The sequence below is a fragment of the Balaenoptera borealis genome, assembly GCF_965194805.1.
Source record: "Balaenoptera borealis genome assembly, chromosome: 4".
In the NCBI taxonomy this organism is placed as follows: domain Eukaryota; kingdom Metazoa; phylum Chordata; class Mammalia; order Artiodactyla; family Balaenopteridae; genus Balaenoptera; species Balaenoptera borealis.
The window spans coordinates 123,724,973-123,740,540 of NC_138861.1; the positions used below are offsets into that span (position 1 = coordinate 123,724,973).

At 40.5% G+C, this 15,568-nt stretch overlaps 1 protein-coding gene and 1 pseudogene across 33 annotated transcripts in view; both read left to right on the top strand.

Moving 5' to 3' along the window:
* ANK2 (ankyrin 2) overlaps positions 1 to 15,568 on the top strand; it is a 688,006-nt gene that overhangs the window by 629,039 nt on the left and 43,399 nt on the right. For 29 of the 32 annotated variants that reach the window (XM_082389582.1, XM_082389587.1, XM_082389568.1 and 26 more), the window contains 4 exons: positions 9,137 to 9,361; positions 12,127 to 12,281; positions 14,810 to 15,021; positions 15,325 to 15,529. In XM_082389582.1, the coding sequence (XP_082245708.1) occupies positions 9,137 to 9,361; positions 12,127 to 12,281; positions 14,810 to 15,021; positions 15,325 to 15,529 (797 nt within the window). Of the gene's footprint in view, positions 1 to 9,136; positions 9,362 to 11,037; positions 11,137 to 12,126; positions 12,282 to 14,809; positions 15,022 to 15,324; positions 15,530 to 15,568 lie in introns of all 32 variants that reach the window. The other 3 variants (XM_082389566.1, XM_082389577.1, XM_082389588.1) reach the window with 1 other exon arrangement.
* LOC309627582 (ER membrane protein complex subunit 3 pseudogene) lies at positions 5,551 to 7,332 on the top strand (annotated as a pseudogene). The gene has a single exon. The product of its transcript is annotated as an ER membrane protein complex subunit 3 pseudogene (transcript).

Sequence of the window (15,568 nt, forward strand, 5' to 3'; positions counted from 1 at the left end):
GGATCTTGCTGTGATTAATGTCATAGAGTGTTCTGCCTATGTTTTCCTCTAAGAGTTTTATAGTTTCTGGCCTTACATTTAGGTCTTTAATCCATTTTGAGTTTATTTTTGTGTATGGTGTTAGGGAGTGCTCTACTTTCATAGTTTTACATGTAGCTGTCCAGTTTTCCCAGCACCACTTATTGAAGAGGCTGTCTTTTCTCCACTGTATATTCTTGCCTCCTTTATCAAAGATAAGGTGACCATATGTGCGTGGGTTTATGTCTGGGCTTTCTATCCTGTTCCATTGATCTATATTTCTGTTTTTGGGCCAGTACCAAACTGTCTTGATTACTGTAGCTTTGTAATATAGTCTGAAGTCAGGGAGCCTGATTCCTCCAGCTCCATTTTTCGTTCTCAAGATTGCTTTGGCTATTCGGGGTCTTTTGTGTCTCCATACAAATTGTGAAATTTTTTGTTCTAGTTCTGTGAAAAATGCCAGTGGTAGTTTGATAGGGATTGCATTGAATCTGTAGATTGCTTTGGGTAGTAGAGTCATTTTCACAATGTTGATTCTTCCAATCCAAGAACATGGTATATCTCTCCATCTATTTGTATCATCTTTAATTTCTTTCATTAGTGTCTTATAATTTTCTGCACACAGGTCTTTTGTCTCCTTAGGTAGGTTTATTCCTAGATATTTTATTCTTTTTGTTGCAGTGGTAAACGGGAGTGTTTTCTTAATTTCACTTTCAGGTTTTTCATCATTAGTGTATAGCAATGCCAGAGATTTCTGTGCATTAACCTTGTATCCTGCTACTTTACCAAATTCATTGATTAGCTCTAGTAGTTTTCTGGTAGCATCTTTAGGATTCTCTGTGTATAGTATCATGTCATCTGCAAACAGTGACAGCTTTACTTCTTCTTTTCCAATTTGGATTCCTTTTATTTCTTTTTCTTCTCTAATTGCTGTGGCTAAAGCTTCCAAAACTATGTTGAATAACAGTGGTGAGAGTGGGCAACCTTGTCTTGTTGCTGATCTTAGTGGAAATGGTTTCAGTTTTTCACCATTGAGGACGATGTTGGCTGTGGGTTTGTCATATATGGCCTTTATTGTGTTGAGGAAAGTTCCCTCTATGCCTACTTTCTGCAGGGTTTTTATCATAAATGGGTGTTGAATTTTGTCGAAAGCTTTCTCTGCATCTCTTGAGATGATCAATGGTTTTTCTCCTTCAATTTTTTAATATGGTGTATCACATTGATTGATTTGCGTATATTGAAGAATCCTTGCATTCCTGGAATAAACCCCACTTGATCATAGTGTATGATCCTTTCAATGTGCTGTTGGATTCTGTTTGCTAGTATTTTTTGAGGATTTTTGCATCTATGTTCATCAGTGATATTGCCCTGTAGTTTTCTTTCTTTGTGACATCTTTGTCTGGTATCACGGTGATGGTGGCCTTGTAGAATGAGTTTGGGAGTGTTCCTCCCTCTGCTATATTTTGGAAGAGTTTGAGAAGGATGTGTGTTAGCTCTTCTCTAAATGTTTGATAGAATTCGCCTATGAAGCCATCTGGTCCTGGGCTTTTGTTTGTTGGAAGGTTTTTAATCACAGTTTCAATTTCAGTGCTTGTGATTGGTCTGTTCATATTTTCTATTTCTTCCTGGTTCAGTCTTGGCAGGTTGTGCATTTCTAAGAATTTGTCCATTTCTTCCAGGTTGTCCATTTTATTGGCATAGAGTTGCTTGTAGTAATCTCTCATGATCCTTTGTATTTCTACAGTGTCAGTTTTTACTTCTCCTTTTTCATTTCTAATTCTATTGACTTGAGTCTTCTCCCTTTTTTTCTTGATGAGTCTGGCTAATGGTTTATCAATTTTGTTTATCTTCTCCAAGAACCAGCTTTTAGTTTTATTGATCTTTGCTATCGTTTCCTTCCTTTCTTTTTCATTTATTTCTGATCTGATCTTTATGATTTCTTTCCTTCTTCTAACTTTGGGGTTTTTTTGTTCTTCTTTCTCTAATTGCTTTAGGTGCAAGGTTAGGTTGTTTATTTGAGGTGTTTCCTGTTTCTTAAGGTAGGATTGTATTGCTATAAACTTCCCTCTTAGAACTGCTTTTGCTGCATCCCATAGGTTTTGGGTCATCGTGTCTCCATTGTCATTTGTTTCTAGGTATTTTTTGATTTCCTCTTTGATTTCTTCAGTGATCACTTGGTTATTAAGTTGTGTATTGTTTAGCCTCCATGTGTTTATATTTTTTACAGATCTTTTCCTGTAATTGATATCTAGTCTCATAGCGTGGTGGTCGGAAAAGATACTTGATACGATTTCAATTTTCTTAAATTTACCAAGGCTTGATTTGTGACCCAAGATATGATCTATCCTGGAGAATGTTCCATGAGCACTTGAGAAAAATGTGTATTCTGTTGTTTTTGGGTGGAATGTCCTATAAATATCAATTAAGTCCATCTTGTTTAATGTATCATTTAAAGCTTGTGTTTCCTTATTCATTTTCATTTTGGATGATCTGTCCATTGGTGAAAGTGGGGTGTTAAAGTCCCTTACTATGATTGTGTTACTGTCGATTTCCCCTTTTATGGCTGTTAGTATTTGCCTTATGTATTGAGGTGCTCCTATGTTGGGTGCATATATATTTACAATTGTTATATCTTCTTCTTGGATCGATCCCTTGATCTTTATGTAGTGTCCTTCTTTGTCTCTTGTAATAGTCTTTGTTTTAAAGTTTATTTTGTCTGCTATGAGAATTGCTACTCCAACTTTCTTTTGATTTCCATTTGCATGGAATATCTTTTTCCATCCCCTCCCTTTCAGTCTGTATGTGTCCCTAGGTCTGGAGTGGGTCTTTTGTAAACAGCATATATACGGGTCTTGTTTTTGTATCTGTTCAGCCAGTCTGTGTCTTTTGGTGGGACGATTTAATCCATTTACATTTCAGGTCATTATTGATATGTATCTTCCTATTCCCATTTTCTGAATTGTTTTGGGTTTGTTATTGAAGGTCTTTTCCTTCTCTTGTGTTTCTTGCCTAGAGAACTTTCTTTAGCATTTGTTGTAAAGCTGGTTTGGTGGTGCTGAACTCTCTCAGCTTTTGCTTGTGTGTAAAGGTTTTAATTTCTCCATCAAATCTGAATGAGATCCTTGCTCGGTAGAGTAATCTTGGTTGTAGGTTTTTTTCTCCTTCATCACTTTAAATACGTCCTGCCACTCCCTTCTGGTTTGCAGAGTTTCTGCTGAAAGATCAGCTGTTAACCTAATGGGGATTCCCTTGTGTGTTATTTGTTGTTTTTCCCTTGCTGCTTTTAATATGTTTTCTTTGTATTTAATTTTTGATAGTTTGATTAATATGTGTCTTGGCGTGTTTCTCCTTCGATTTATCGTGTATGGGACTCTCTGTGCTTCCTGGACTTGATTAACTATTTCCTTTCCCATATTAGGGAAGTTTTCAACTATAATCTCTTCAAATATTTTCTCAGTCCCTTTCTTTTTCTCTTCTTCTTCTGGGACCCCTATAATTCGAATGTTGGTGCGTTTAATATTGTCCCAGAGGTCTCTGAGGCTGTCCTCAGTTCTTTTCATTCTTTTTTCTTTATTCTGCTCTGCGGTAGTTATTTCCACTATTTTATCTTCCAGGTCACTTATCCGTTCTTCTGCTTCAGTTATTCTGCTATTGATCCCTTCTAGAGTATTTTTAATTTCATTTATTGTGTTGTTCATCGTTGCTTGTTTGCGCTTTAGTTCTTCTAGGTCCTTTTTAAATGTTTCTTGCATTTTCTCTATTCTATTTCCAAGATTTTGGATCATCTTTACTATCATTATTCTGAATTCTTTTTCAGGTAGACTGCCTATTTCCTCTTCATTTGTTAGGTCTGGTGGGTTTTTACCTTGCTCCTTCATCTGCTGTGTGTTTTTCTGTCTTCTTATTTTGCTTATCTTACTGTGTTTGGGGTCTCCTTTTCGCAGGCTGCAGGTTCATAGTTCCCGTTGTTTTTGGTGTCTGTCCCCAGTGGCTAAGGTTGCTTCAGTGGGTTGTGTAGGCTTCCTATTGGAGGGGACTAGTGCCTGTGTTCTTGTGGATGAGGCTGGATCTTTTCTTTCTGGTGAGCAGGTCCACGTCTGGTGGTGTGTTTTGGGGTGTCTGTGGCCTTATTATGATTTTAGGCAGCCTCTCTGCTAATGGGTGGGGTTGTGTTCCTGTCTTGCTAGTAGTTTGGCATAGGGTGTCCAACACTGTAGTTTACTGGTCATTGAGTGAAGCTGGGTCTTGGTGTTGAGATGGAGATCTCTGGGAGATTTTTGCCATTTGATATTACGTGGAGCTGGAAGGTCTCTTTTGGACCAGTGTCCTGAAGAGTTGGCTCTCCCACCTCAGGGGCACAGCACTGACTCTTGGCTGGAGCACCAAGAGCCTTTCATCCACACGGCTCAGAATAAAAGGGAGAAAATATAGAAGGAAAGAAAGAAAGAGGATAAAATAAAATAAAGATAAAATAGAATAAAGTTATTAAAATAAAAAATAATTATTAAGAAAAAATTTTTTTAAAAAGTAAAAAAAAAACAAAAACAAAAATGGGCGGACATAACCCTAGGACAAATGGTGAAAGCAAAGCTATACAGACAAAATCTCCCCAAGAAGCATACACATACACACTCACAAAAAGAGGAAAAGGGGAAAAAATAATATATCTTGCTCCCAAAGTCCACCTCCTCAGTTTGGGATGATTCGTTGTCTATTCAGGTATTCCACAGATGCAGGGTACATCAAGTTGATTGTGGAGATTTAATCCGCTGCTCCTGAGGCTGCTGGGAGAGATTTCCCTTTCTCTGTTCGCACAGCTCCTGAGGTTCAGCTTTGGATTTGGCCCCACCTCTGCGTGTAGGTCGCCTGAGGGCATCTGTTCTTCGCTCAAACAGGACGGGGTTAAAGGAGCAGCTGATTCGGGGGCTCTGGCTCACTCAGGCCGGGAGGAGGGAGGGGTATGGATGTGGGGCAAGCCTGCAGCGGCAGAGGCCGGCATGACATTGCACCAGCCTGATGCACGCCATGCGTTCTCCCGGGGAAGTTGTCCCTGGATCACGGGACCCTGGCAGTGGCGGGCTGCACAGGCTCCCGGGAGGGGCAGTGTGGAGGGTGACCTGTGCTTGCACACAGGCTTCTTGTTGGCGGCAGCAGCAGCCTTAGCATCCCATGCCCATCTCTGGGTTCCGCGCTGATAGCCACAGCTTGTGCCCATCTCTGGAGCTCCTTTAAGCGGCGCTCTGAATCCCCTCTCCTCACGCACCAGGAAACAAAGAGGGAAGAAAAAGTCTCTTGCCTCTTTGGCAGGTACAGACTTTTTCCCGGACTCCCTCCCAGCTAGCTGTGGCGCACTAGCCCCTTCAGGCTGTGTTCACGCCGCCAACCCCAGTCCTCTCCCTGGGATCCGACAGAAGCCCAAGCCTCAGCTCCCAGCCCCCGCCCGCCCCGGCAGGTGAGCAGACAAGCCTCTGGGGCTGGTGAGTGCTGGTCGGCACCGATCCTCTGTGGGTATCTCTCCGCTTTGCCCTCCGCACCCCTGTTGCTGCGCTCTCCTCTGTGGCTCTGAAGCTCCCCCCTCTGCCACCCGCCGTCTCCTCCCGTGAAGGGGCTTCCTAGTGTGTGGAAACCTTTCCTCCTTCACAGCGCCCTCCCACTGGTGCCAGTCCCGTCCCTATTCTTTTGTCTCTGTTTTTTCTTGTTTCTTTTGCACTACCCAGGTATGTGGGGAGTTTCTTGCCTTTTGGGAGGCCTGAGGTCTTCTGCCAGCATTCAGTGAGTGTTCTATAGGAGCAGTTCCACGTGTAGATGTATTTCTGATGTATCTGTGGGGAGGAAGGTGATCTCCGCATCTTACTCTTCCGCCATCTTCTCTGACTCCCCTGAAAATAATTTTTTAAGAATTCCTACTTAGTGGGTGGCCTGCTGGCCCGGTGGTGGGCAGGGCGCAAGGGCCGAGGCTGTGGTTTTGTCCCAGGCTCACCTGGCTGAGGGTCGTGAGAAGGCCCGGAGGCGAACTTGATGAGGAGCCCCGCAACCTGCGCCCTGGTGAAGATCAACCCGGCCACAGCCGGCCAGGAGCCGGCTCTCTGTGAAAATGGCAGGGCCGGAGCTGCTGCTCGACTCCAACATCTGCCTCTGGGTGGTCCTGCCCATCGTTATCATCACCTTCTTCATGGGCATGATTTGCCACTACATGTCCATCCTGCTGCAGAGTGACAAGAAGCTCACCCAGGAACAAGTCTCTGACAGTCAAGTCCTAATTTGAAGCAGAGTCCTTAGCGAAAATGGAAAATACATTCCCAAGCAGTCTTTCCTGACACGAAAATATTACTTCAACAACCCAGAGGATGGGTTTTTTTCAAAAAACTAAAAGGAAGGTTGTGCCTCCTTCTCCTGTGACTGATCCCACTATGCTCACCAACATGATGAAAGGCAGTGTCACAAATGTCCTCCCTATGATTCTTATTGGTGGATGGATCAACATGACATTTTCAGGCTTTGTCATAACCAGGGTCCTGTTTCCACTGACCCTCTGTTTTAAGCCTATGCTACAGCAAGAAATTGAACTACTCACATTAGATGCCTCCTGGGTGAGTTCTGCATCCTGGTATTTCCTCAGTGTCTTTGGGCTTTGGAGCATTTACTCTGTGATTTTGGGCCAAGATAATGCTGCTGACCAGTCACGGATAATGCGGGAACAGATGACTGGAGCAGCCATGGCCATGCCCGCAGACACCAACAAAGCTTTTAAGACAGAGTGGGAAGCTTTGGAGCTGACGGACCACCAGTGGGCACTAGATGGTGTCAGAAAGGAGCTCATGGCCAAAGACCTCCACTTCGAAGCCATGTTCAAAAAGGAATGACAGACCTCTATTTTTTTGAAGACGAAGCAGGGGTTAGCTGTGTCAGGAACTCGGAGTAGCGCTTAACCTTGTAACTTTTGTTTGAGCTGGAGCCTCTTGGAATAAAAAGGGGGATGCATGAGCCGGCGGGTGTGCAACAAGGATTGTTCTTATCTGAGCCGGTTTCCCCTTTATGTTTGAGACCAGAGGAAACATGAAGAAGAGAGTGTGCTGGGTGACTTGCCCAGAAACAGCTATTTTTGAAATATTTTAAATTTTCCTTCTGGTGACTCTAGTAATAAAAGTAAGAGAGAGGGGGGAACTCAAGCTAGTGATAATATATAAAACTTAGCAAAAATTCAGAAATTTCAGAAAAAATGTTGTCAGTTAAACCTAATTATTATGTACAGTCATTCTGAATTCTAAACCACAGTGAACTCCTGTTTTCTTGGGATCCAAAAAAAAAAAAGAATTCCTACTTAAACGCTAGTAATAAGAAAAGCAGCCAACATTTTCTCATTGTGATTTGATAAAGACCAGAAATATCCACACTTCAGGATTTAACTGTTGATTATACTCCCCAGTTTGTGTCCCATACTAAAAACTTAGAGGACTGGGTATGAATTGGTAGGTCTAGACCGGCTCCTGCATATGGGAAGAAGTGTGTCGCCTCTTCTCATGGTCTCATCCTGCACGACCTGCTTCAGACAGGCACTCTGGGCTCCTTCACATCCATTTGTATTACTAGCAACAGGGGTTCTGTTTAATAGCATGCTTAATGGGTTGTGTTCTGCTATGAAGAGGATGCTAAGGTATTTTTCCTTCACTTATCTAAAAATAACATAAATGTATTATGTTTCTATCCCATAACTTACTTTGATGATACACCTTTGAAATGTTTTACATGTTATCATTCATGCAATATCTAGGTGTGATGAATCTGGTATAGTTCTGTGCTGGTTAAGCTATCAGTAGATCCATAATACACCTATATGGTGCTTTCCTCTTTCTGTTTTGGTATAAAAAGCTTGCAAATGTAAGAATTGGGAAAGACAGTAATGTTATTTGTGTAAGGGTGTGCACACTGTGTGTGTCTTTGTGTATATGTGTATGACCATCAGATTGCCTGGTTTAATTTTTCCTCCTTGACCAAGTGCGTGCTTCCAAGTCTTTAATGAGTGTTACACTAACATAGTGAGAAGAACTCAAACTAAGCTGCAGAAACAGCCCAAAGGAAACAACTTCAAAGCTAAGACAAACCCTTTCTCTTGGTACACTTAAAATAAACAAACCAAGTCACCTTGGATCATTATTCCCCTATTTACAAGTAATTAGCTTGGCAAAAAAGGAGCAAAAATAATAGAGATGCCTTTACATTTCTAAATTACTACCTATGACTTTCCATATTCAATTTATTATAATTTGGGGAAAGTCATGATACACAGATATCCTCCATTAGCATGAACCCAGGTTTTCCCACTTCAAAACCCAGAATAGAGGGTATTTATAATCTTTGTTTCCTATCTACCCCTTCAATTAGAATGGTATAGCAGAGAGATTTCTACGTAAGAAGTGAAAAAGTGCATTTTAACCAGCAAATTTGTTCTATCCAAAACATTTGATTATTTTGCTTTTCCTCTTTTTTTTTAGAATGTAATGAGTTAAAAACCTGCATCCTGGGTAAGACGATGTTGGAGCAGGATGCACATACATGGGTTTGATCTTGGGAGAAGGCCTGTGAATTTTTTTAAGTCATAGAATTATACTAAAATGATCTGGATAAGATGTAATTTTTAAAAGTCAAGTTGAGTTTACTTAGAAAAGCTGCAATTTAGTCTTTCCTCTCTGCTCTATCCTTATATTATTTCAAAATATGGATTTTTCAGGACACACATAGAAGGAAGCAAACGTATTTGCATTTATAACAAAAGGAAACTCATCAATATTCTTTATGTAATTTCATTCTACTTTCTAAGTCAATTGGATATATTTTTAATTTACAATTTATATTTAATATTACCATTATCAAAAAAATTAGAACTCTTCTTTAGTTACAGATCAAAAAATACAAAAATTAAAACAACAACCAAACTAAAATAAAGGCATCAGTATAAAGTAAAATAACTTTTAAGGACAAATTTTTGGCCACCATGCATATAAATAAAAAAGAGATGTTTTAAGAACAGAGCATTATGGAAAAAAAAATAACTTGACAAAGCTTGTTTATCTGCCATTGATATTTCTCAACACATCTAATTTTCTATTTTAATTTTTAGTTTCCTGGTTAGTTTTATGGTGGACGCCCGAGGTGGTGCTATGCGAGGATGCAGACACAATGGGCTCCGCATCATCATTCCGCCTCGGAAATGTACTGCCCCAACACGAGTCACCTGCCGACTGGTCAAACGCCATAGACTGGCGACAATGCCTCCAATGGTGGAAGGAGAAGGCCTGGCCAGTCGCCTGATTGAAGTCGGACCTTCGGGTGCTCAGTTCCTTGGGTAAGGGTTTCTGATAAACCTCCCACTTAGTCACCGATGAGCTTGTGTCCTCCACATGAAATCACTAGGATGGAATGGAAAAAGGTACGTCAAAACATTTTGAAAGAAGATTGGCCCCTATGAAATTTTTTTAAGAATTGGAAGTAATGCCTCAATGCTTGACTCCACTTAAATGCCTCTTATTTTAAGGCATTAATGGGTTAAACATTCAGGTTAACTATTACTCTTTCTCTTTGAATGTGATAGTACATGCTAGACTCCCAATATGAATAATCATCTTTTTGGTCGATAGTAGGAATTTTTTTAATCGGAGATTTAAGTGATGAAGTCATAGAGAAAAAAATACAGTTGGCCCTTGAACAATGCAGGGGTTAGAGGTGCTGACCCTCCACACAGTCGAAACTTTGCATACACCTTAGAGTCGGCCCGTGTGGTTCTGTAATATTTACTATTGAAAAAAATCAGGGCATAAGTGGACCTGCCTAGTCGTTCAAAGGTCAACTGTACTAGTCTATTCCAAACATAAAGTCTTGTATAGTTACAAAACAGAATCATTATCTTAACTTTGGGGAGCAGTGTTCTTTATAGAACATCCAAAAATTTAGTCTATGTGATTTGTCTTTTCTGTTGTCAAAATTGCTACCTTGAGTCTTATAATTATACTGGCATTTTATTTAGGCATAGTGTTCATTAAGAGGACCAAATCAAGAATAACTTTCACCATGCTCATTTTAGCAATTTTGAGCAGAAATAAACATTTCTTCTTTCTTCTGTTTGTTTGTATGGCTGCTATTATATTAAGTGATATCTCAGTATGCCAAGAAGTGAGTAGCTACTGCTGAAAACTGACAAAACGATGAAGTTTTGGAGGGGGACAAGTTTCAAAATATTTTGAAACAAATCAATTGTATTTAAGTCTCGTCATATCAACTCTTTGTGCTCAAAAACTGGGAGAAAATCCTATTAATCATGAACTCTTGCTTTGCCAGTGTCATATTGGGGAGAGGATTTCTTGCTTTAGAACTCAGGAAATGTTCTAAAGCCTTGTAATTTGGAGCAAACTGTTAACAGGTTGCTCCAAATTATGTTCACACGTGAAAAGGGGTGTGTCTGTATTTCCCAATTATGGAAACCACCCCCCATGTCCTCCTATCAGACAGACCAGAGATTTAGAAGGAGCCTGTGAAGTTCTGGGTTGCATCAGAAGATGCCATTATGGTTGGAGTAATTCCCCAGTGGTTCCTTTCATTCTGTATGTACCAGGTCCTTTCCCCTCCCTCATGTGCAGGTAGTTGTAGGCTTTTTAATACTCGTCACATCTGTTGAGGAATATCCATGAAAACTTCTGGCCTTGCTATGGAGTCAGAGTTTTTACTATATCCCCAACAGCTCTGTCTTTCCAGTGGAGCATATTTTTTTCTTTTTTGGCTCATGCCCTGGCGGTGAACCTAAGTACGGACAGATCCGACCCACACGCTCCCTCCTTCCACGCGCCTCCATTGTACACTCTGGGTCTCTGTTCTTGCTCTTTGTGACCAATGGAGGGGGCAGAACCAAATGCAGTGTGAAACCAAACTTCACCCTGTTCATCAGCTGGTGATGCTGGGGTTCTGTGGAAAACAACACCTGAAGCTTACTTATGTTCTTTCCTTCACTGCTGCTTTGGATGTACTCAGTAAACTTCACCTGCCAACGGCTCCTCCCCCACTTAATGAGGGAGAAAGTTTGGTCAGCCGCATCCTTCAGCTGGGGCCTCCTGGAACCAAATTCCTTGGGTAGGAGTGACTTAAAACAAATTGATGGCTGCTGGCCCCCATTCTTCTCTTTCTTCTGCAATATGATTTCTCTTTTTGTCATTGTGCCCATGACATGTCCCTCTCTATGATTTAAATTCTGTATAACCTATCTTTAGTGGACCATTTCTGACCCTTGTGGTATGTGACTTTTATTTTCGAGTGATGTTTTTCTATCTTTTCCCTTAAAGTGCTGTGACCTTCATTTTCGTTTAAAGCATGAGATCTACCTAGTTGTACTATGTGCTAGTTATGATGTGATTATGATAAATTTGGAGTCTGTATCAAAGCAACCTGGACTGAAAAATCAAAAGCCTCTCTAAATTTTGAGAGCGACCTAAAAACAGTAGGGCAGTGCATGTTCTGGATCCTGAATATAATAGGCATTGGACACAAATTGGGCTGCCTGCTGAGGTGCTCAATTAGGGCCACACTGTGTACGCATGCCTATTGTTTTCTTGAATGGAGAAAATATAAGGAAAAAAATCCCATGAGTGCATGTCTTTCTAGTTACCAAGTAGTTGACTTTTCTGACATCTCCTCATTTACAACACATCAAATTACGCAGCATATGAGCCATTTTCCCTCTTAAACCATTTTGTCACTTTGTACCTTGTAGAAAACGTTTTAAGAGATTGGCACACCTCATAGATATGCATGTACATTTCTTTTGGTTAAATGTGTTATCCTTACATTTATCAAAGGAGAAGTTCCAGAATGCCACATGCACTCACAGAGAAACATCATTGGCTTAAGGTAGCAGCATGGCCCTGACGATTGGTGCCCCTGAGGTGAAGTGCTAGCTACCGTGGGACCATTTGCTAGCCTCAGGGCTTCAGAGGATGGCCCACTAGGTCCCTGTCCCCAGAAAGAGAAGAATTCCAGGTCACTTTGCAACAGACAGAGTCAAGGTGCTTGTCTCGCTATTGGTTAGCTCCTGTCCACACTGAATGTTCTGCCTTACTGTGTCAGGCCTGTGATCGTGGAGATCCCTCATTTTGCTGCCCTTCGAGGAAAAGAGAGGGAACTAGTTGTCCTGCGCAGTGAGAATGGGGACAGCTGGAAAGAGCATTACTGCGAATACACTGAAGACGAACTGAATGAAATCCTTAATGGCATGGATGAAGGTACTTCATATTAAAGGTTTTAAAAGAACTCTGAAGCGAAAGCATGATAATGATGCATTTCTTTATGTCCTACAGGCGTGTGTGTGTGTGTGTGTTGCCTAATCCAGCTTGGGTCTGCTCGTCCTTGCACAGTAAGCCAATCTACTGATCCCGGGTTGTGGTGAAGGAAAGTGCGGTGTTTATTGCAGGTACCAAACAAGGAGTCTGGGTCTTTTGAGCATTAGCTGCCCAGACTCCTTGTTTGGCACCTGCAATAAATGCCACAATTTCCTTCACCACAACCTGGTGTCAATAGATTGGCTCTACTGCACAAGGGTAAGCAGACCCAAGTTTGGTTTAGTAACTAATGTGTCCCTTTGTTATTTTACCACAGCAAGTATTCCGGTATGTTCCAATGGTGATGCATTGGAGTATACAATATATTTGTCTAGTCTTACTTTTGTTACATTTGGGAAAATAAAATCGTTAATAGTAAATATCTCATTTTAATAAAGAGATACAGCCCATCTCTATCTTTAGTGCAAAGTTTTCTAAAACGTGAGATAGAATAGATATTTTTGTTTCATAACAAAACGAACTGATACTGGATAATAAATCCATGATTTTAAAAAATGCCTAACTTGAACGTTTAGATATTTAAGACACTGATAAAAAGTGTTAAGCTTTTCTGTAGGAAAACCTACATATAACTGTAACTACTGCATTATAGGATAATATAATTTTTAACTTTTTATTAAGGAGATAGGAAAATTAAGTTCACTCACACTTTATATATAATTTGAACAGGGAGTTAGGGTTGAATTTCATATACAAACCTACACATATAGTTAAGGAACCTATTTTTCATTAGGGCTTTAATCTCTGTAAATCCCAATTCCAGTTTAGGCCATTTAGCCCCATGTTGAAATATCTTAGTTTGACTAGAGGGAGGTGGCTCATTCTTAGGCCTCCTGAGGTTGCACAGAGATGAGGTCTCTCAGTCCTGATAACTGCAGATATGTTGCACTTTATGTAACTACACAAATAGGGCAAGTTCTTTGCCTAAGTGCCAAGAGCCTACCAGAGTTTGCACAGAGGTAGACACACAGCTGTGTGGCTGTTTGTCAAGTTTTATCAGTCTTCCAGGACCACCGGCTGTAGCTTCAGGTATGGCTCATGAATAGTAAAGTGTAGCCTGACAGCAGCTGCTCTAACATTTCTTTCTGCACCCTGCTGAGATTGAATAAGAAGAGAGGCGAGGCTTACCCTATCCAAGAGGTGGATGGAAGAGGAAATTATGCCTTCTAGATGTGTAGGTCAGCATCTTCCATGCAAGATGAAAAGATCAGGATTCTTACTGATAAAGCTTGTTCTGTGCAGTATTTAGCTGCTTCTACTCCTTGAAACAATTTCTTTTGCTTGCATTTAGTTTAGGATATTTCCATCTGAAGTATTTACCTGTCATTAACAATGCCATCTTGTCCTTGGATGGGGACCCACTCTTATAACTTTTTACATATGTAAAAGGCTCATTCTAAAACAGAGAATCGGATTTGTATATTTTTATGTTCATTATGTGTGGTAACCTGTTCTTTCATAAGTATAAGCTAGTATTTGCCAATGCATCAATCTTCAATCATGAATGATCAGATCCTGGGACTTCTTACTTTTGCTATCTAGTTATATTCAATAGTTAAGAAAAACATGGTTGCAGTTCATGCCTCTATAAGAATCGTAAATGATTTCTAAAAATGAATAAATTTCCATAATCCCTTAAAATTCAGTGATCCACTTAGTTCAAATTTTCAGCATTTTAAACCAGTCAGATTTATTGTATTGCCCTACATATTTACACTAATACAATTTATAAAGAGCCCAGTATCCCATTCTCCTGATGTTAGATGATCTGTTTGGTAAGTTAATGGTTTCAGGGGAATATTGAAACCCTGAATTTATAGTCACTGATTTTTCTTTTAATATCCAAAGTGATTATCTCAGAGACAACCATGCCACTGGAATGAACACACAAACACGAATCTTACCCTTCCAAGACAGATTTTATTCCTGCACTGCTCCCCTGAGAACTGAAAGGGCCGTATTACTTCTTAAAACCACAATAACTGGTTTTTGGGCTAACTTTGAAATTTTCAAAGAAAAGGAGCCCATAACAAATTTCCTCTCCATCATGTTGAGCCGAGAATAGAACAGGTTCATTTTTATTCCAGGTTTGCCCTCAAACCCCCTCATTTACAAAGGCAGCCCTGCAATACCGCATTTAGAACTAGATGCTTTTCTTTCACAGTGCCCTGGAAAGACCTAGTTTCCACAAAGAGAGAAAATGTGCCAGCTAAATGCTGACAGGTCTTCAAAGATTGCAGTCGTTTTTCTGGTGTTGTTAGGATAGCCTTACTTTTTAAATTTTCCTATTATTTAAAAAAGGAAGTGTTTTGTTACAACACCTGTTCACTATTAACTATGCCAGTGAGTCTGCTAGAATGCCTTCAGAAGGAAATCCTTGCTATATGAAGATGGGTCATTTCTTGTCTCAGTGCTGGATAGCCCGGAAGACCTAGAAAAGAAACGGATCTGCCGCATCATCACCCGTGACTTCCCACAGTACTTTGCAGTGGTGTCTCGCATCAAACAGGACAGCAACCTGATTGGCCCAGAGGGAGGCGTGCTGAGCAGCACAGTGGTACCCCAGGTGCAGGCCGTCTTCCCAGAGGGGGCACTAACCAAGAGGATCCGTGTAGGCCTACAGGTATGCCCACATCAAGATGCAAGTTAACTGAACATGGATTTTATTCCAGTGATTAAAAATCAACTTTTCAAATGGGAATTAAATGGCTAAAGAATCAAATTATTCCTGGGTGAGCAAAAGCTGCCCTAGGAGATCATATGTCTCATAAAGTTTTAGATGAGTGTTTGGTAACAGTAGTAAACTTTCAGTTGCCATATTTGAAGCCAGAAAACTGATTTATGAAATAAAGAGCAATGCATTAAGAAATTTGACATGGAATATAATGATATATTGTTAATTTTAATTTTTTTTTTCTTTTAAAAGGCTCAACCTATGCACAGTGAGTTGGTTAAGAAGATCTTAGGCAACAAAGCTACCTTCAGCCCTATAGTCACTTTGGAACCTAGAAGAAGAAAATTTCACAAGCCAATTACCATGACCATTCCTGTCCCCAAAGCTTCAAGTGATGTCATGTTGAATGGTTTTGGGGGAGATGCACCAACCTTAAGATTACTATGCAGCATCACAGGTGAGTCACATGTGACTACTGTAGTAGAAAGTTCTGAAA